We start from the raw sequence: 16,948 nt of genomic DNA on the forward strand, positions 1-16,948 counted from the left end.
CCAGAAAACTCCATGAGTATTGAACTGAACGTTCAGAGAAATGTCGATATCTTGGACTGGCATTCCCTCAAGATTTTTGTGTGGTGGGGCAGCAAGGATCTAACCTCCCCAGTTCCTAACTTCAGCTTACCACTTTCTCTCTGCAATGCCTTCTCTAGCACTGCCTGAGAGGCTGCGTTCTCCTAAGACATCACCTGTCTTCCTTTTAGAGCATGCATGCGCTTCTAACATTATAGCCACTTATGTTCATTGCCTGTCACTCCAATAATATAAATTCCAACCAAATTGATCAGCACCATATCCTCAGAATTTAGCAAGCGTGCACTGTGTAAAATATCTTGTTAATCAATAAATTAAGAATTTACAAGGCTGGGCTGGGCTGGTCAGTGGTTAGAGCACTGCTGCTTTTGCAGAGGACCCAGATTTGATTCCCAGCACCCACACAGTGCTTACAGCCACCTATGTATAGCTCAATTCCCAGGGACCCAACTCCCTTTTCTGCCTCTGAGGGTACCAGACATGCACATAAAATAAAAATAAATAAATAAATAAATAAAATCTCCAAAAAAAAAAACAAAGAAAGCTCATGAAGCCAAAAGCCACAGACAAACTCAAAGCGAATGGGATGTGGTCATTTCAGACCAACGCTGGAACAGTCAGACTGGTCCTAGACAGGGTCTAGAAGTCATGTTTAAAGACTTGCTTAACATTAGCTTGGGTGAAGGTTGCTTATGTAATTTACCTTGGTGTGATTAAGGATGAGTGCCTTCTGCATGAAATTGCACTGCAGATAGTGTGCATCGGTTACAGAGACTCACTCGAGTTCTTTATCCTGTATGTGGAGTAAAGCAGAATCAGCCTCCCTCCCATCCCCACGCTCCCCTGTCTCCCTCTCCCCCCCCATTCTGTTTTTATTTTCCAAAATATAAAATAGGACCCAGGAAAATAAAACAGACAAAGTAAAAGCATACATACATACCATTTCCAAAGAAATTATACATTGAATTTCTGAATCCTACTTAAAGTTTTTCTCTTTGCCACATTTAAGTGTGTGGTGTTTATTTTGAGAATCTGAGCACCTTTGGCCCATAAAAAGAACATTTTTTTTTGTTTTAAATGAGTTTTTTTAAAAAAGAATTATTTATTATTATATGTAAATACACCATAGCTGTTTTCAGACACTTCAGAAGAGGGCGTCACATCTCATCACAGATGGTTGTGAGCCACCATGTGGTTGCTGGGATTTGAACTCAGGACCTTCCGAAGAACAGTTAATGCTCTTAACCACTGAGTCATCTCTCTAGCCCTACAAAGAGCATTTCTTAAAAGTGGTATTTCACATAATTATTTTGTGTGTGAGTATGTTAGAAGCATGTGATGTGTGTATGTAGGTGAGTGTACAGGTGCACATGTCCACGCATGTGCATGCAGAGACCGGAGATTGCCAGCTTGCTCACATAGACACCTATTGCCACAGGTAAGGACATTCTTTAGAAGTGTATTCTTTCTGTGCTTTCAAGTTACAGTATTCTCCTGGCACAGGCTGCTCTCTCTTGGGGCTGGAAGCCTCCCTGTGGCGATCCTCATAATATAATTGAAATTGCTGTAGGGCCCAAGGAGGAACATCTTTAGAGTGGTTCCATTCGAGGCTTGAAAAAGATCCCCGTAAGCCCAGGTAGAGACCTGACTTAGTAACTCTACGATAGTCATCTGCCTCTGGACAGGTTTTCCATCTGTGAGCCCTCCATGAAGTAGGCCCAATGGTCTGACATAGCTGGAGCTCTTTCTCCACTGGCATTCCGAACCTGAGTCCTGGTGTTATTTTCTCAGCTTTGTGAAACATTTCAAACATGGAGGAAAGCTGAGGGCTTCTATCATGAACACCCCCATAATGCCCCCTCTAGAACCTACTATTAGTTTAATATGCCTACTTTGTTATATAGTTAATCATTTATTTGTTGTTCCAACCATCCATCAGCTGGTTTTTTGGTTCATTTTTAAACAAGTCACGTATAAGAACCCTTCCTCCTAAATACTTCGCTGTGCTTATCATTAAGTAGAAACTGCTTACATATGCTTCTTTTTCCTTTTGAGTTAAGATTTACATAGGATAAAACATATGAACCCTAATTATATCTCTTAATGAGATTCTATGGGGGCATGTTTAAACAACGCGTCTGCTGAGGTGAAGGACAGCAGGCAGCATCCATCATCTTAGGAAGTCCCTCATCTTTCTGCAGTCTGCCCGCGTACACTGCCCACTCTATAACTGCTGTCAACATTATGGGTTTCCACTCTAGCTTTGCTGTGCCTGTTTAGCTTGATGCATGGGGAGTCTTCCAGGAAGTCCTGCTTCGTGTCTGCCTTCTTTTATCCATCATAGATGTCATGTTCTTGTTTGTATGTGTGGGGCTTTTGTGAGTTGTTACTTCTTTTGCTTTCTATTCGCTTTGCTTTGGTATTGTCGGGAATTGAGTGGGGCCTTGAATGGCCTAGGTTAGTTCACTGAGCTAAATACAGCCTGCTTTGTTTCTCTCCACTACTGGATAGTATTCTGTACTGCTTGTTGACCCCACAGTCCTGCTGGTGAGCACCCATTGACCGTGAATAAAGCTGCTATGAACATTTCCAATGCAGATTTTTTTTTTCTTCTTGTAGACACATGTGTTTTTATTTTCCTTGAGTAAATACCCAAGAACACAATAGCTGGGTCCTAGGATTGTTTAGTTGTATGAGTTACTGCCAGACCTTTCTCCCACAGTGTCTGTACCATTCCGTTCTCCCACTCCCACAAAGAATGTAAGGAAGCTGAGCGTCTCACAGCCCTGCCAGCCTTCTGATGGATACATGGTGCTAGAGTGTTGTGGTTTTAATTTGCATTTCTCTGATGATTAATGATGTCTGTCAGATTTTCATGTGCTTTCTGGCCGTTCCTGCATCTCCTTTGGTGAAATGTCCACGTCCTCCATTTTGATCACTTGCCTTTACTTTTGAGCTGTCCGCATTCCTTATGTATCCTAGATACCAGTTCATTGTAAAATCTGAGTTTTATAAATATGTTTCCCCTGTGCCATGCCTGCTCTGCTCATGCCTTTGGTGACTAGGAGGTTTTCATTTTGGTGAGATCTAGTTTATTCCTCTTTATCCCTTTCTGGAGTTTATTCAGTATATTCTGAAAAGACTTGTCTACCCCTAGCCATAAAGGTGTCTTAGGTTTAATTCTCAAGCCAGTATGGTTTTAACATTTACATGTAGGACTATTGTCCATCCTGAACTAATTTTGTTTTATGAGAATGTTACGACATTTAAGACAAAAAAAAACCCAAAAAAACAAAAAAACAAACAAAAAAACCACATAACTCTCATAGCAATTCCTGTTTCCATTTGGTCGTTTTTAAATATAACTTGGCAGTCAGAGTTTGGTTTAAAATAAACCAATGCAGTTAAGTGACTCATTGGACAGAGATGGGACGCTTGATTGTAATGGGGTCTGCCTGAGGTGAGTGGCTGGCCAGATAATACTTTCCCTGTATTTGCTTCAGGGGGAATTATGGTCAGTTATTGGCAACCACATTTTTGAAATAACTACTTAGCCATTCTAAAGTTGTGCTAGATTGACTGCTTACATTTTGAACATGAGTCCAAGTCTAGTTATTTTACATTTGTTCTCAAAAGCTCTCCAAGATGGCGTAACTGGCAAGATTACTGGGAGGCTGTGCCCAACAGTGGTCTTTTTTCTTACCTTTCTGTTGTCATGAGCAAGGCAACTTAGTAAAGAAAACGTTCAGTTTGGGAGCTTACAATTCCACAGGTCCATGACCTTCACAGCAGGGAGCGTGGCAGCATGCAGACAGGCATGGCGCTGGAGCAGTAGCTAAGAACTTACCATGCTGATCCACAATGGGGGGTGGGGGGGAGGCACAGGAGAGGAGAGGGAGAGGGAGGGCTGACTACGGATGTCATAGGCTTTTGAAACCTCAAAGCCTATTCTCAGTGAGGCATCTCCTCCTAATCCTTCTCGAACAGTTGCTCCAACTGAGGACATAGGAGCCTGTGGGGGCCATTCTCACTTAAAGCATCCCAGTAACCTGTACAGGAGCTTCCTTCCACTTGGCTTCTGGAAAGGTCTGTTGTGAGTACTAGAGGATGTGTCTGAGAGACTGTCAGTCTTCAGACGAGAGTCTTCTGATCACAGACTTTCCAGATAAATGCCTCTTGTTATTTCTTTTTTTAAATTAATTTATTTATTTATGTGAGTACACTGTAGCTGTACAGATGGTTGTGAGCCTTCATGTGGTTGTTTAGAATTGAATTTTAGGACTTCTGCTCGCTCCGGTTGGCTCCACTCGCTCTGTCCCTCAAAATTTATTTATTATTATACATTATACACTGTAGCTGTCTTCAGACACACCAGAAGAGGGCATCAGATCTCATCACAGATGGTTGTGAGCCACTATGTGGTTGCTGGGATTTGAATTCAAGACCTTCCGAAAAACAGTCAGTGCTCTTAACCACTGAGCCATCTCGCCAGCCCAGCTCTTGTTATTTCTTAACACCATGAAAAGGCATGGCTTTTACTTTTTATATTTTTTAAAAAATTTTTTAACCTTATGTGTATGAATGTTTGCCTGCATGTATGTATACATGTGTACCACATGCATGCTTAGTGCCCACAGATCTAAATCCTGGTCCTCTGCAAGAGCAACAAGAACTCTTAACTGCTGAGCCATCTCACCAGCCCCTGTAAAGGCATGGATTTTAAAAGGGAACTTGGTGGAGAATTTCAAAGCTAAACTATATTAAGAATGTGTGCTTTGTAGCTATTCAAGATGGCTTAGTAGGTAAGGACACTTACTACCAGCCTGGCCTGAGTTCAGTCTCCGAAGCCATCATGGTGGAAGGAGAAAACTGACCCATAGGCTGCCCTTTGACCTCCAAAAATGCACTGCGGCTCTTACTCACAGATATATAATAAGTGAATAAGTAATTGTAACTTTAAAAGATGTTGCTTCTTTTTCAAAATTAAAATTTGATGTCTCAAATTTCACCTTATTTTTAAATTTTATTTTACTTTGTGTTTTGCATATATATATAGGCATCCACATTGCCCATGGATGTTATAAGATGGTATCAGATCCCCTAGATCTGGAGTTATAAATGGTTGTTGGCCACCATGTGAGTGCTGGGAATTGAACATGGGTCCTCTGAAAGAACTGCCAGGGCTCTTAAGCCCTGAGGCATTTCTCCAGCCACGCATCCTTTTTATAACATGTGCAAATTCACTTGTACCTACAATGCCAGCACTTGACTTAGCTAGAATGATGCACCCTGGGCCCCACAATGTGATCCATATATTAGAAAGATACCCATTTTCTTAGTAACTGGGTAGAACTTTAAAAAATTAATTTTTAAGTGTAACCCTAGGAATGCAAAGAATATGTAGTATTGGCTTGTATTCATAAACATTTGCTTAAGACAAAGTAGGTATTTTTCAAAGCCTTTCTTTTGTGTGTGGTTCCATGTTGTATACGATATGGAACTAGATAGGTTATCCACTTGTGAGATGTACTTTTAAAAAAATATTCTCTACAGGCCTGACTTCTTTGACTACATCTGCTTGTTTTGATATTATTGGTAACCGTTGGTCACTTTCACAAAGAAAAGAAAAGAGGAAAAGAAAGAATAAGAGGGTGAAATCAGGGAAGATAGTTACAAGCCAGATAGTTAAGGTAGGAAGCTAATGAGAATGAATCCTCAACTCCAAGCTACTCACAAATCCTAAACCCTCCCTGAATTCCCTGTTGGAAACATGTCTTTGAGCAGTGCTATCCTCCCTCTTGGAAAGAACACACTAATAGATGTTGATGGCTCATCAGAGCTGGTGACATTGACTACCCTTGCTCCATTACACTGGAACCTAGACCCTGTGACTGAGAAACCCACCTGTGGCTGGAATCTTTGATATGTTGCTTTCCTCCAAAGACTGTGTGCTATCAAAAACAAAACCCAACAGCTATCAGACATGTCCATCCCATAACCCCAGTGTGGGGCAGGGCACACACAGACCACTCATTATTCACTTGAAAGGTGACCATAAAGCCATGGAAACTACACCATGCAAAAAGAGGCCTGCAGTGAGGAGGAGAAGGAGGAGAGTCTGTGCCTACTGGATAATGCTGAGTACAGTTCAGCCTCAACTTGCTGGAGACCACCAGTGTGCCCCACCCCCATGCCTTTGTTCCAGTTCTCAGCCACTCCTGGGGAAGAGTGAGCATTGCTCTAGGCTCTCAGCCACCTGTTTACAGTTGGGTTACCATTTCTTTGCTTTGCTTTTGGCAGCTGTCCCTCCAGAAGTAGGCGTAGAGAATTTGGAAAAAGAAATTGAATACATTTTGAAGAGTCGTCGTTGGCAGCTCTCTGTACTGTTTAATAAAGCAGGAAGCAGTTTCAAACTTTCTGCTAGGAAAATAAGTTGAAAGAGACCTTTACGTTCACAGCCATTAAATCGAGAAGGCTCGGTTTGTGGTGCTAATCTTAAAATTTTTTGGCACATGGTGTCTCCTTGAATATAAGCATAGATTCCGGCTTTAGAACCCAGAAAACATACCCCTGGTTGAATAGGCAGATGTATGTTAAGATTCCATTTTCCCTGTGAGCAACACCAGCATTTTTGAGAATTTTAGACCTGCATTTTCTTCCTGCTCCTCCTGCTCCTCCTGCTCCTCCTGCTCCTCCTGCTCTTCCTGTTCCTCCTGCTCCTCTTCCTCCTCTTTCTTTCTCTTCTTCTTCCCCTCTTTTAAGACAGGGTCTCACTACTATACCAGGCTAGCCTGGAACTCATAGAATTCTACCTGCTTCTGCTTTCAGAGTTAAGGGTGTGGACTACCACGTGGGCTATCTGTATAGTCATTTTAAAAGCAGGGCTTTTGCCTGTGGTACTTCCTTTGCCTCAGCAGGACCCCTTTCTCGGTGTAGCAGGACGGAAAAATACTCAAAAGACTGCCAGAAGTCTGTTCTCCGAGTGCTTTGCTGCATCTTACAGTGGTTTCTTCCTGAGGGTTTGGAGTGTGGAAGAACTTGAAACCTTTAAGGATAGCTCATCATGTTAATCCTTTATCATTACCGAAGGTGCAGAAAGACTGAACTGACTGTTTCTTAGTTTAGAAAGACAAATGGCTCTTGTCAGCCTGGTAGTTTGAGATTCTCAACACAGCCCCTTGCATTTGTCACTTCTCTTGTCCTAAGTCCTGTCCTTACCTTTCTCATGCTAGCCTCTTGAGTGACAAACTCAGACATGCAGCCAAAGCAGAGTTGACAACCAGGACAGTGACGAGCCGAGCTTATGCAGGGTTCAGAGCCTCACCAATGCTGGAATTCATTGTTGTGCCTTTAAGCACACGGGAGAGACTACCACGAGTCATCAAAGAGACGAAGTTTATCTCCTAGCTGCTGTGGCGACTCAGAGAACCTCTCTTCATGATTTTGGACAATAAGAACAATATCTGAGTTTTCCCAGGAATTTGTGCGGATGCACACCTTGTGGTGAATGTAGAGCGGAATGTTGCATGTACCAAGAGAGGCTCCAATAGAGCACACCTGGGGATGGACTGTAAAATAAACACAGGTGCATGGTGCTTTACTTGGATTTATGCAGGTCTCTGATGTTAGAGGCAATGAATCCAGCCCAGGGGCAGCTGGCAAAAGAAACTAGATGTTGAAACTTGTTATAAAGTGTAACTAGGAAATAGATGGGCTGTATGCAAGGCAGATTAGAAGGTGACTCAGGGGAAGGGCAGGAGAAAAGGCTATGGGGCAGGCTGCTGCAGGGCTGGATCTTCCCAGTGGAGGGATGGTTCTCCTGTCCTTCTAGGAGGTGTGTCCGGAGTCAGCCACTGGGGCAGCCTGGCTTTCACCCACCATCAGGCATCCCTGTAAAGGACTTTGAGCAGAAAGATGGTGGAGGCAATGACAGCAAGCAGCTTGGAAGATGGGCTGGCAGACTGTGGAGGGGAGAGGTGCCCAGGGTCACAAAAACTCTTACCACCACTAAGCAGTAAGTAGGACCAAGGAGGCCTGGATAGCAAGAATAGACTTGGTCTGGAGAGCTCTGAGAATTGGACCGGAGAGAAGGCTCAACGAGAACTGCTTGTCTGGCAAGCATAGGGCCTGAGTTCAATCCGTACCACCCACTAAAAATGCCAATCATATACCTGCCAACCAGGCTAGCCTAATAGGCTATATCTAGGCCACAAGACACCCTGCCAAAGGCGGTAGGTGGTATTTCTGAGGTCGACACCTGAGGTCGTCTCTGTTCGTACTCTTCAACATGCTGAACAACATCTGGCTGGTGAAGTCTCTGGTGGGTGGACATTAGAATAGGATTCTGAGGATTCAGGGGACATTTTTTTTTTTTTTACTGTCCCTGAAGATCAGAATCTACTACAATAAGTTTTCCATCTGAGAATAGTAATTGTGTGTGCATATAATCTGCAGAGGCAAGAGGACCTGGAGTTGAATACCAGTCTCAATTGGATTGCAAGTTCGAGGCCAGCCTGTCTCAAAAACAAACAAACAAACAAACAAACAAAAATCTGATTTTAAAATTTCCTTTAAAACATTATAATGTTGGCTTGCTCTGTTTCTACAACTTAAATTTTTCTGACATTTTATTTACTGATTTGAAGAGGAAGCATGCCATGCCATACATGTAGAAGTCAGAAGGCAACCTGTGGGGAGTCTCCTTGCCCTCACTGCGAGGGCCCAGGGAATAGAGCCGAGGGCTTCAACCCTGGCTGCAAGGCCCCTCCCTCATCCACTGAGCCATTCCTCTATACCTGCTCTCTTTGCTTAAAATAAGAAAGTGCTCGATTGTGAAATTGCAAAGCCAGTTGAGCTTGTTTGGTTGTTTTCTGCAGCACTGGGGATAACACCCAGGGCCTTGCATACACTGTGTGCTTGCTCTATGCTCGAGCCACACCCCAGCCCAGCCTGCTGCCTCAGATACTGTTATCCTGAGCCTTAATCATTCTCTCCTTCTCTTGCAGGCATATCTTTTTCTTGCACATTAAAGAGTCCCTCTTGGCAGGCCACCTCCAGTGTTCCCCAGAGCAGGCAGTGGAACTTAGTGCCCTCCTGGCCCAGACCAAATTTGGAGACTACAACCAGAACACCGCCCAATACAGCTATGAGGACCTGTGTGAGAAAGAGCTCTCCAGCTCCACTTTGAACAGGTGAGGCCACTGGAGGCTAACATGCTTGTTCACACTTGATAAGAATCAGGAAACTGGCCCCGTGGTGCCCTGATGCAGTTTGGGAGGCAGAGCCCAGACCACTGCCAGGTTTACCCTGTCATTTTCAGAAGATTCATGTGCCTTTTACTTAGAAATTTACCAGCACAAAATTGCCCACACAGATAAATGCCCTAATATGAAATGCCACAAATAACAAGGATCTCAAAAGTGCCTGATCTTTTAAATATGCAGATCTCCTCAGTTACCTATTCCTGTGGAACAAGCTAACCGCAACTCAGCAGCTTCAAACAGCAGACATTACCTGACGACGCCTAGGCAGGAATGTGGCTGGGGACAGGCTAAGCCTGAGGGAACAGACTCACCTAAAAGCCCAACTGAGGGAGGCCTCTGGGCCCACATGACTCTTGCAGCTTCTTGGCCAGCTTCCTTCTTATGCTACCTGACCTCAGGGCTCTTTCATGGTTTGGTAGCTGGTTCACCCAGCGTGAATGATCCAAGAGCAAGAGAGAAGAGTCAGGAAAGAAATCGTACTCAATCTTAGAAGTGAGTTTCATGTCAGTTCTTCCACCATTTTCTGTTCACTAGAAGCCAGTTGTTAATCCAGCCCACACTCAAGGGAAGGCTACTAGACTGGGAGGCCAGATCACCAAAGAGCGCAGGTGAGGCAGCCCTGCCTCAACCGACAATGTAGAGCTATGATTTCTTCAGTTGCAAATGATCTAATCAGTCCCCTGTGGTGCTTGCCTATCTGGAAGCTTGTGAAGTCTATGTAGATGAACATATGAGGGGATCTAGCCTACATGTTTGTCTTATGTGTATGTTTAGAGATTTTCCATAATTCTTTCAGTATTCCCAAATAATGCATTCTCAGTATTTGTGGAGATCTTTTTAAAATTGTGTGTGAGAGAGACAGCTGGTGTGAGTGAGCTCTTTCCTTCTGCCTGTGTGTCCCTGAGGTCAGACTCAAGCTTGGAGCACTCGCCTTTACCCACTGAGCAATCTCACTGCCCCAGTGTGGAGATCCCGAGCCATGTCTTAGAAGTGTTTTACAGTAAATCTGATTAGTAAATGAAATAGGAAAATGTCATTTGGTGCTTTTGTGGCTTATAAATGACCATATCCCTGTAATTCACTTGAGAAAATTCAAAGCTTTAAGGAATGCATAAATTGATTTGTCTAATCGTGTCCCGTTGGGTGCCCCGCAGCATTGTGGCGAAGCATAAGGAGCTGGAAGGCGTGAGCCAGGCTTCTGCAGAATACCAGGTTCTGCAGATTGTGTCAGCAATGGAGAACTATGGGATCGAGTGGCATGCCGTGAGGGACAGCGAAGGGCAGAAGCTCCTCATTGGGGTTGGCCCTGAAGGCATCTCAATCTGTAAAGAGGACTTTAGCCCCATTAACAGGTAACCTAAGTCTTCGATAGACAGTCGTGTAGACATGCACACAACACACATGCATTCATACAACCCTCGGCATGTATAGACAGTCACATAGACATGCACACAGCACACATGCATTCATGCAACCCTCGTCATGTATAGACAGTCACGTAGACATGCACACAGCACACATGCATTCATGCAACCCTCGGCATGTATAGACATTCACATAGACAGGCACAGGGCACACATGCATTCATACAACCCTCGGCATGTATAGACAGTCACATAGACATGCACACAGCACACATGCATTCATACAACCCTCGGCATGTATAGACAGTCACGTAGACATGCACACAGCACACATGTATTCATGCAACCCTCGGCATGTATAGACATTTACATAGACATGCACACAGCACACATGCATTCATGCAACCCTCAGCATGTATAGACATTCACATAGACATGCACACAGCACACATGCATTCATGCAACCCTCAGCATGTATATCCACCTGCTTTTTCTGAAAAGAGAAAATGGACAGAAATTCACCAGACAAACTCTATGAATCAAGTGATTCATTTTTTAATGTACTCATTAATTGCATTCAGAATTATTGTAATGATTTCATAAGGTAGTCAAGCCATAAAGACCCATATCTGCTTCTGCATACATGCACACATACTATACATACATGGGTTACTCCAGCACCCCCACACCACAGCTGTTCATCCTGCTCTGCATCAGTAGTTAGCATCATCATGGAACTCCCCAGGTTGAGTGTCTGGTTCCCTGCCGGGTCACGGGCTGCCTGCTAAGGCCTGTCAACACCATGCTGTGCTCCCCCTTCTGAACCTGCTCACTTTTCTCCTCCTGCCTTCCAGGATAGCTTACCCTGTGGTGCAGATGGCCACCCAGTCAGGAAAGAACGTCTACTTGACCGTCACCAAGGAGTCTGGCAACAGCATCGTGCTCCTATTTAAAATGATCAGCACCAGAGCAGCCAGTGGGCTCTACCGAGCCATCACTGAAACACATGCGTTCTACAGGCAGGTACCACCATGTGTCTCCTTGGCTTAGGCCACAGCTTAGTATGTTTGGGTGGCTGGCAAGTCTCTGTGATTTCTCCTAGCCTTGAGTCCACACGCCTTGTACAGAATAGAAGAGAATAGCTACTCTGAATACCCCGGCTTGCACAGCTAGTGGAGCTCTTCTTATCAGCACAGAATTGCATAAGCCTGTGCCTCACTTAGAGTCTCCTACTTATCTCTCACCGTATTTCCTTCCTGGCCACCTCCCAGCATCACCCCAGGGGTTGGACCTGTTCGGCCAATGCTGTATCCTTTCCCAGAACAGTAGCACAGGTCTCTCCCTGCTGAGAAAGGCTCTGTCCTGAGATCTATAACTGATATACTCCAGATATTTTTTTAATTGAATTGAATTTTACTTGGTGTTTTTGAGACCAAATCTCACTGTGTGTCCAAAGCTCACCTGGAATTGACTGTATACCTCAGGCTGGCTTCAAGGTCAACTGCAATCCTCTAGTCTTGGCTTTCCAACTGCTGGGATTGCCTACAAGAACCACCACACCTGGCCATGGGGAAGACTTTTAAATAACACTGTAGACTCTAGAGGGTACTTTTCAAGCTGAGTTTTGATTAGGCTCATGCTTCAAAGAAAATTAGAGCCAAAAAAAATGTAGTTGGTGGGAAGCCTTCAAATGTTTTGTGTTAAAATAGATTACAGAGCAGAACAGAAAATGTGTAGCCATGCTTAACATGAAAGCCACGACTTCAAAGAACAAATATCCCTTTGCTCCCACAAGCTGCTGGGTGGCAGCCCACAGCCAGGGGAACTGGATGCCTCACCTCCATATTTACAGCTGCTTCCTGGAGAGCCCTGAGAAGCATGGAGGTAAAGTCACTGAGCTACTCTCAGACATGCACAAAAGAATATTAACTGTCTTGGTGAGGGATGCAGCTCAGTCCATGGAGTGCTCACCTAACATGCGTGAGGCACCACATGAACTGAGCATGGTGCACATCTAGAGTCCCAGCAGCACTCAGGAGGTAGAAGCAGGAGGATCATGAAGTTCCAAGGCACCCTTGGCAGCAGAGATCAAGACCAGCCTGTGTCACATGAGACCTTATCTCAAGGGGAGAAAAAGCTGGGTATGGTGGCATATGTCTTTAATCATAGCACTCAAGCAGGTGGGTCTTTATGACATAAAAGCCAACCTGTTCTTCATAGTGAGTTTTAGGACCTACATAGTCAGATCTTGTCTCAACAAAACAACAACAGCAGCAATATTGAGTGTCTTTTAAGCCAGGCATGGTGGCATACAACTGTAATCCCGCCAAGCAGGAGGACCGTAAGTTTCAGGCCAGCCTGGAGTACATTATCTCAAGAAGCAAATAAATAGGGTCATAGATGGATGTTAGAGAGACAGAGATGGTGGATAGATGGATGAATGAGTGATAGTAGATAATAGAAGATAGATTGATAAATGGATGAATATAGTCAAGAGAGAGACGAGATAGAGTACTGTCTGTTGATATGTTGTTTTTATTGATAGCAGCATCTGATAGTCTGAATTATGAAGCTCCCTAGACTTTTCAATACTAAGTCTGATGTTCACTCTTGCTTACATTCAGGTGTGACACAGTCACCAGCGCCGTCATGATGCAGTACAGTCGTGACTTGAAGGGCCACTTGGCATCTCTGTTTCTGAATGAAAACATTAATCTTGGTAAGAAATATGTCTTTGATATCAAAAGAACATCCAAAGAGGTCTATGACCATGCCAGGAGGGCTCTGTACAACGCTGGCGTTGTGGACCTTGTCTCAAGAAATGACCAGAGCCCTCCCAGCTCGCCTCTGAAGTCCTCCGACAGCAGCATGAGCTGCGGCAGCTGTGAAGGCCTCAGCTGCCAGCAGACCCGGGTGCTGCAGGAGAAACTGCGCAAGCTGAAGGAAGCCATGCTGTGCATGGTGTGCTGTGAGGAGGAGATCAACTCCACCTTCTGCCCCTGTGGTCACACTGTGTGCTGTGAGAGCTGTGCTTCCCAGCTGCAGGTAAGGCGTCACTCACCCTCCTGCCCGTTCAGGGTCTAATAGGTGTGAGATACAAAGTGGAAAGCACGCATCCCCACTTAGAGAGACGTCTGCGATCAGTGACTTACAGCACTGTGCCCTTTAGAAACAAGTGGATCAGCACACTCTCACCACCATTTGGTTTTGGATGTGAGGTTCAGACCGACGAATTCATGCATCTTGAACATAAACCAAGAATTAGAATCCAGGTTTGCTCCTTCCATTTTTGGTTGTCTCCTGATTTATGGTACCACTTACTAGGAATATCTGTATTTTTTATGCCCAAAATTCAAGTTAAAGAATGTATAAATTTTTAGGATTATTGTTATCAGTGACTTATCTACCGTATTTGTGATCAATTTATCGTTTTTCCATATTTGCATTTATGCATGCGTGTGTGCGTGTGTGTGTGTGTGTGTGTGTGTGTGTGTGTGTGTGTGTGTGTGTACACATAGTGCACATGTGGAGGTCAGAGGACAATCCGCAGGAGTCAATTCTTGCTGGGAATCCCACTTGGGTTGTCAGGCGGTGGCAAGCATCCTCAGCCACGAGCAATCCCACCAGCCCCTTAATTTCCTTTTATTATTGTTGGTACTTTCAGAGGTCTCTTCGATTGGCTGTTACTTGCTAGCAAGCCAAACTAATTCTCATACGAAAAATTAAAGCAACCCATTTCTCCTTCTTGCACCTTATATTTCCTCGTACAGTAAGATGTTCACTTGGTTTCACCTCTCAAAAGTTTCTGCTAAATGTCACTGTGGGTGTATGTAAAGCCAGCCTTGCATGTCACCTAGGCCTCACAACCTACAGTGACAGAGCTAGTACTGGGATTGAACAGTGAGCTCAAGACACCTGTGCCTTCTCGGAACCCAGCCTGTGCAGACGCCATGAGGGTTGGCCTCCGTCCTGGGCTTATCTTTTCCTACACACAGATTCTGACCCTGTAACTTAACCAGTATTCTCCACGTGAGAGACCCTGTCTCCAAAAAGAGGTTGAAGTTTCTAAGAACTGACACATGAGGATGACCACTGGTCTTTGAGTGAGGTGTGCGTGCACACACACACACACACACACACACACACACACACACACACAGAGGCATGTACAGTTTGACAGAAAATACAATTTCCTTCAGTGGATGTCTTTTCCTAACACTCATTGTTAATCTTTATAAAGTATAAATATTCATTCAAGCCTGTTCTCGAGCACCTGAAAGCTTAGAACTGGATCATAATGGCATCTTATCTAGAAAACTGACTGTGAGGGGGCACCAAAGCTGAACTCCCAGGTCCCACAAATATCCTAACCAGCGATGGCTTCTTTTCCAGTCATGTCCGGTCTGCAGATCACGTGTGGAGCATGTCCAGCATGTCTACCTGCCCACCCACACCAGTCTCCTCAATCTGACTGTCATCTAACGTGTCCAGCACTCACTGGACATGCCATGTCCCCACAAGTCAGACTGTCATCTAAATGCATCCTGCACTTACTGGACAAGCCATGCCCCCACAAGCTCTGCAGTATTGTAAACTATAAGAATAATAATTTTGTGAAGAGCTATTTCACTCTCAACACCCATCTGCCATGAGACATTTTCAGAAACAAGGAAGAAAGGAAAAGTAAGAATGTGACCGCACTTCTTACGTGAGTAGAAGTAACAGTCCCTGTGGCCACCAGGATGAACTCTGGGACATGGACACATTCCTTAGACTTTGGTTTTTTTTTAATGATCAAGTAAAAGAGTAGATAAAATTGTCTTCGTCAGTCAAGTGGCAACATGGCCCAACAGTGGTCACCTTTTAGGAAATGACATCATGTGTCTCCTTCACTTTTCTGGAGGCAGCAGATTTTGTAAGTGTTTTAAGGGTTTCCTTGCTTCTTTTTGTATGGTCATGGAGTGCTGAACATTTTTAATAGGAATTTTTTTTCTTAAAGAAATAGTCCTCATGATAAAAGTCATGTCTGTCTTTATAACTTGTTCAAGAACAACTGGAAAGCTGGCAGATTGAAAAAAGCAATCTAGGACTTCTCGAGGGTTGACAGCAATGTTGTCAGATTGGAACCAGTCTGGCTGAGAGCCAACAGGTAACTCAGCATGGGTGACTTCCTTCCTAGTCCTCTGTTTCCCTCACTCCACACCCCATGCCTTTCACTGATAAAAATGCTATCTGTTTGGTTAAAAGACGTACATGCCATAGTTGAGTACTCCCTGGGCTTTGGAGATTGGAAAGCAAGAGTAGCTTCCTTGGAAGGAAAAAGGTGAGAGAGAGAGAGAGAGAGAGAGAGAGAGAGAGAGAGAGAGAGAGAGAGAGAGAGAGAGAGAGAGAGAGAGGCGAGCCAGAGAGCCACCCAGTGTGCCCAGGTGGTTCCTCACTTCCCCAAGCACTCACTCCCTCACTCCAGCTGCACCCATGGGTGTCGCCTTGCTTGAAGATCAAATTTTCTTCAGCCTTATAGGTTTCTAGATAGCATTTCCTTTTTGTGTTATGTCTTATTTCCCTTTGTTCATGTTTTTTCTAAGTCAGTGCTTCCGTATTCATTGTACTGCCCTCTGGGTGTCTTCCAGAGGTGGGGCTACTTCATTACATTTCCATATTCTCAATTTTCACCCCCAATTGGGCATTTTGGAAGCTAGTGAGCTAGGGGGTTTTCTAGGGTGTCAGGAAACCTAGCCAACCTCATTGGGTGCAATACTAGCTAAGTTAAAGCTAGAAACCTACACTGTCACTTTACTGAGATTTCTGAGTCTATGTTTCATATTGCCTTAATGTAGCAGTAATGTGTTTATGCATTTGTTTCTTTGCACAGACATTTTGTCAGATATTAAAACTCTACTTTTTTATGGCACATATTAGCATATAAGCCTTTATTCCAAGAGGTATTTATTTTTTCACTTGTAAAAAAAAATAATGTTTCCACATTTAAAAAAAAAACAACTCTGTTATATCCTAGAGGACTTCTGTCTTTTATATTCAGGATAATAAAGACTTTAAAGAAACCAGGCATTTGTGTTCCCATGGTCATTGGCTCTAAGCCGTTTTTTGCAGCTGAGCAAGCACTCACCTCAAGGTGGGGAAATTTAAGATTTTAAGTTGTCTTCACTGAGAGGACCTGCCCAGTTCTTCTCTCATATGATTTTGGACATACAAGGTTTGAAGATAAGTAAACATGATTCTGTGAAAGACATGGCGGTCAAAAAGGATAGCTTGGGGAGGGGG

General features: G+C 44.1%; 1 protein-coding gene across 2 annotated transcripts in view; it reads left to right on the top strand.

Moving 5' to 3' along the window:
• Nucleotides 1-16,733, top strand: part of Mylip (myosin regulatory light chain interacting protein) — a 22,047-nt gene extending 5,314 nt beyond the window's left edge. Inside the window, exons 3-7 of one of the 2 annotated variants that reach the window (XM_031358743.1) lie at nucleotides 9,045-9,230; nucleotides 10,457-10,654; nucleotides 11,521-11,685; nucleotides 13,291-13,385; nucleotides 15,059-16,733. In XM_031358743.1, coding sequence (XP_031214603.1) covers nucleotides 9,045-9,230; nucleotides 10,457-10,654; nucleotides 11,521-11,685; nucleotides 13,291-13,385; nucleotides 15,059-15,318 — 904 coding nt within the window. In that variant the 3' untranslated portion in view covers nucleotides 15,319-16,733. Of the gene's footprint in view, nucleotides 1-9,044; nucleotides 9,231-10,456; nucleotides 10,655-11,520; nucleotides 11,686-13,290; nucleotides 13,712-15,058 lie in introns of both variants that reach the window. The other variant, XM_031358742.1, reaches the window with a different exon arrangement.
• The last annotated feature ends 215 nt before the right edge of the window (nucleotides 16,734-16,948 follow it).

This window comes from Mastomys coucha, unplaced genomic scaffold (assembly GCF_008632895.1).
Source record: "Mastomys coucha isolate ucsf_1 unplaced genomic scaffold, UCSF_Mcou_1 pScaffold7, whole genome shotgun sequence".
Classification (NCBI taxonomy): domain Eukaryota; kingdom Metazoa; phylum Chordata; class Mammalia; order Rodentia; family Muridae; genus Mastomys; species Mastomys coucha.